The sequence below is a fragment of the Oncorhynchus masou genome, unplaced genomic scaffold, assembly GCF_036934945.1.
Source record: "Oncorhynchus masou masou isolate Uvic2021 unplaced genomic scaffold, UVic_Omas_1.1 unplaced_scaffold_13010, whole genome shotgun sequence".
Lineage (NCBI taxonomy): Eukaryota > Metazoa > Chordata > Actinopteri > Salmoniformes > Salmonidae > Oncorhynchus > Oncorhynchus masou.
Window position 1 is genome coordinate 1 of NW_027002865.1, and position 4,189 is coordinate 4,189.

Here is a 4,189-nt window from a genome sequence, read left to right on the forward strand (position 1 = left end):
GGGTTTTATGTCAGACTTTGTTTAGAGTTGTACACAATTTTCAGCCACTGTACAGTTAATAAGATTTAGGTATAATGGAATCCTATAGAACACCATTGGATCAATCAGAATAGAAAACCAAACAATCCATTTTATAATTACAGAGGTCATTGTACCAACACAACCCCCAGCAGCCACAACTCCAACTTCAGCTGTGGATACAACAACCACAGTTGCTCCTACATCAAACACAGCGGTTCCAGAAAGAACAACAGCAGCTCCCACAACAACCACAGCTGCTCCCACAACAACGACAGCTGCTCCGACAACACCCACCGAAACTGCCACAGCATCTACAGTTGCTGCCACAACAACCACAGCTGTTCCCACAATATCGCCACCTGCACCGACAAAAACCCCAGATGTTCCAACATCAACTACAGCTGCTCCCACAACCACCCTCGCTGCTCCCACAACAACCACAGGATCTCCCACAACATCCACAGTTGTTGCCACAACAACCACAGTTGTTCCCACAACAACGCCACCTGCTCCGACAAAAACCCCAGATGTTCCAACAACAACCACAGCTGCTCCAACAACAATCACAGCTGCTCCCATATCAACCACAGCTGCTCTCCCAACAACCGCAGCGTCACCCACAACAAACACAGCGGCTCCCACAACAACGCCAGCTTCTCCCACAACAACCACAGCTGCTCCAACAACAACCACAGAATCTCCCACAACAAACACAGCTGCTCCCACAACAACCACAGCTGCTCTCACAACCAGCACAGCTGCTCCCACAACAACCACAGCTGCTCCCATATCAACCACAGCTGCTCTCCCAACAACCGCAGCCTCACCCACAACAAACACAGCGGCTCCCACAACAACCCCAGCTTCTCCCACAACAACCACAGAATCTCCCACAACAACCACAGCTGTTCCCACAACAACCACGGCTTCTCTGACAACAAACCCAGATGTACCAACCACAACCACAACTCTTCCAACAACAACCACAACTGCTCCGACAACAAACACAGATACATCCACAACAACCACAGCCATCCCCTCAACACTCACTGCTGCTCCCACAACAACCACAGCAGCTCCAACGACAACTACAATTGGAGAGACAACAACCACAGATACTCCAACAACAACCAAAACTGGTCCCACATCAACCACACCTTCTCCAACAACAACCCCAGCTGCTCCAACAACAACCTCAGCTGCTCCCATAACAACCACAGAATCTCACACAACAACCACAGCTGCTCCCACAACAACCACAGCTGCTCTCACAATAACCACAGCTGCTACCACAACAACCACAGCTGTTCCCACAACAACCACAGAATCTACCACAACAACCACAGTCACTGCTTCAAAAACCACAGCTGTTCCCACAACAACCACAGCTGCTCCCACAACAACCTCAGCTGCTCCCACAACAACCACAGCTGCTCCCACAACAACCACAGCTGCTCCAACAACACACCCAGATGTTCCAACGACAACCACATCTGCTCCAACAACAACCACAGTTTTTCCCACAACAACCATACAAGTTACAACGACAACTACAATTGGGGCTACAACAACCACAGATACTCCAACAACAACCGCAAATGCTCCCACATCAGCCACAGCTTCTCCAACAACCACGGCTAGTCCGACAACAACCCCAGATGTTCCATCCACAACCACAAATCTTCCAAAAACATCCACAGTTGCTCCCACAACAAACACAGATATATCCACAACAACCACAGCCATCCCCTCAACACTCACTGCTGCTCCCACAACAACAACAGTAGCTCCAACTACAACTACTATTGGGGCTACAACAACCACAGATACTACAACAACAACCACAGCTGTTCCCACAACAACCACAGAATCTCCCACAACAACCACAGTCGCTACTTCAAAAAACACAGCTGCTCCCACAACAACCACAGCTGTTCCCACAACAACCACGTCTACTCCGACAATAACCCCAGATGTTCCAACCACAACCACAACTCTTCCAACAACAACCACAGCTGCTCCCAAAACAAACACAGATACACCCACAACAACCACAGCCATCCCCTCAACACTCACTGCTGCTCCCACAACAACCACAGCAGCTCCAACGACAACTACAATTGGGGCTACAACAACCACAGATACTCCAAAAACAACCAAAACTGCTCCCACAACAACCACAGCGGTTCCCACAACAACCACAGCTGCTCCAACAACAACCCCAGATGTTCCAACATCAACCACATCTGCTCCAACAACAACCACAGCTTCTCCCACAACAACCATACAAGCTCCAACGACAACTATAATTGGGGCTACAACAATCACAGATACTCCAACAACAACCACATCTGCTCCCACATCAACCACAGCTGCTCCAACAAAAACCCCAGATGTTCCAACAACAACAACATCTGCTCCAACAACGACCACAGAATCTCACACAACAACCACAGCTGCTCCCACAACAACCACAGCTGCTCTCACAATAACCACAGCTGCTACCACAACAACCACAGCTGTTCCCACAACAACCACAGAATCTACCACAACAACCACAGTCACTGCTTCAAAAACCACAGCTGTTCCCACAACAACCACAGCTGCTCCCACAACAACCTCAGCTGCTCCCACAACAACCACAGCTGCTCCCACAACAACCACAGCTGCTCCAACAACACACCCAGATGTTCCAACGACAACCACATCTGCTCCAACAACAACCACAGTTTTTCCCACAACAACCATACAAGTTACAACGACAACTACAATTGGGGCTACAACAACCACAGATACTCCAACAACAACCGCAAATGCTCCCACATCAGCCACAGCTTCTCCAACAACCACGGCTAGTCCGACAACAACCCCAGATGTTCCATCCACAACCACAAATCTTCCAAAAACATCCACAGTTGCTCCCACAACAAACACAGATATATCCACAACAACCACAGCCATCCCCTCAACACTCACTGCTGCTCCCACAACAACAGTAGCTCCAACTACAGCTACTATTGGGGCTACAACAACCACAGATACTACAACAACAACCACAGCTGTTCCCACAACAACCACAGAATCTCCCACAACAACCCACCAGTCGCTACTTCAAAAACACAGCTGCTCCCACAACAACCACAGCTGTTCCCACAACAACCACGTCTACTCCGACAATAACCCCAGATGTTCCAACCACAACCACAGCTCTTCCAACAACAACCACAGCTGCTCCCAAAACAAACACAGATACACCCACAACAACCACAGCCATCCCTCAACACTGCTGCTGCTCCCACAACAGCCACCAGCAGCTCCAACGACAACTACAATTAGGGCTACAACAACCACAGATACTCCAAAAACAACCAAAACTGCTCCCACAACAACCACAGCAGTTCCCACAACAACCACAGCTGCTCCAACAACAACCCCAGATGTTCCAACATCACCACATCTGCTCAACAACAACCACAGCTTCTCCACAACAACCATACAAGCTCCAACGACAACTATAGTGGGGCTACAACAATCACAGATACTCCAACAACAACCACATCTGCTCCCACATCAACCACAGCTGTAACAAAAATCCCCAGATGTTCCAACAACAACAACATCTGCTCCAACAACAACCACAGCTTCTCCCACAACAACCATACAAACTCAACGACAACTACAATTGGGGCTACAACAACCACAGATACTCCAAAAACAACCAAAACTGCTCCCCACAACAGCCACAGCGGTTCCCACAACAACCACAGCTGCTCAACAACAACCCCAGATGTTCCAACATCAGCCACATCTGCTCCAACAACAACCACAGCTTCTCCCACAACAGCCATACAAGCTCCACGACAACTACAATTGGGGCTACAACAACCACAGATACTCCAACAACAACCACTACTGCTCCCACATCAACCACACCTTCTCCAACAACAACCACAGCTGCTCGCACAACAACCACATACTTTCCCACAACACCCACATCTGCTCCGACAACAACCACAGCAGCTTCCACGACAACTACAATTGGGGATACAGCAACTATAGATACTCCATCGACAACCACAACTGCTCCCACATCAACCATAGCTTCTCCAACAACAACCACAGCTGTTCCCACAACAACCACAGCTGTTCCCAAACATAACCACAGCGC

At 49.1% G+C, this 4,189-nt stretch overlaps 1 protein-coding gene across 1 annotated transcript; it reads left to right on the top strand.

The window, feature by feature from the left end:
• Nucleotides 1-143: 143 nt before the first annotated feature.
• Nucleotides 144-2,877, top strand: LOC135530250 (probable cyclin-dependent serine/threonine-protein kinase DDB_G0292550; the record flags this gene model as incomplete). The annotated part of the gene is made up of 2 exons (XM_064958603.1): nucleotides 144-1,661; nucleotides 1,722-2,877. Coding segments are annotated over 2 exons (2,674 nt in total), but the record flags the coding sequence as incomplete, so codon positions are not given.
• Nucleotides 2,878-4,189: the final 1,312 nt, after the last annotated feature.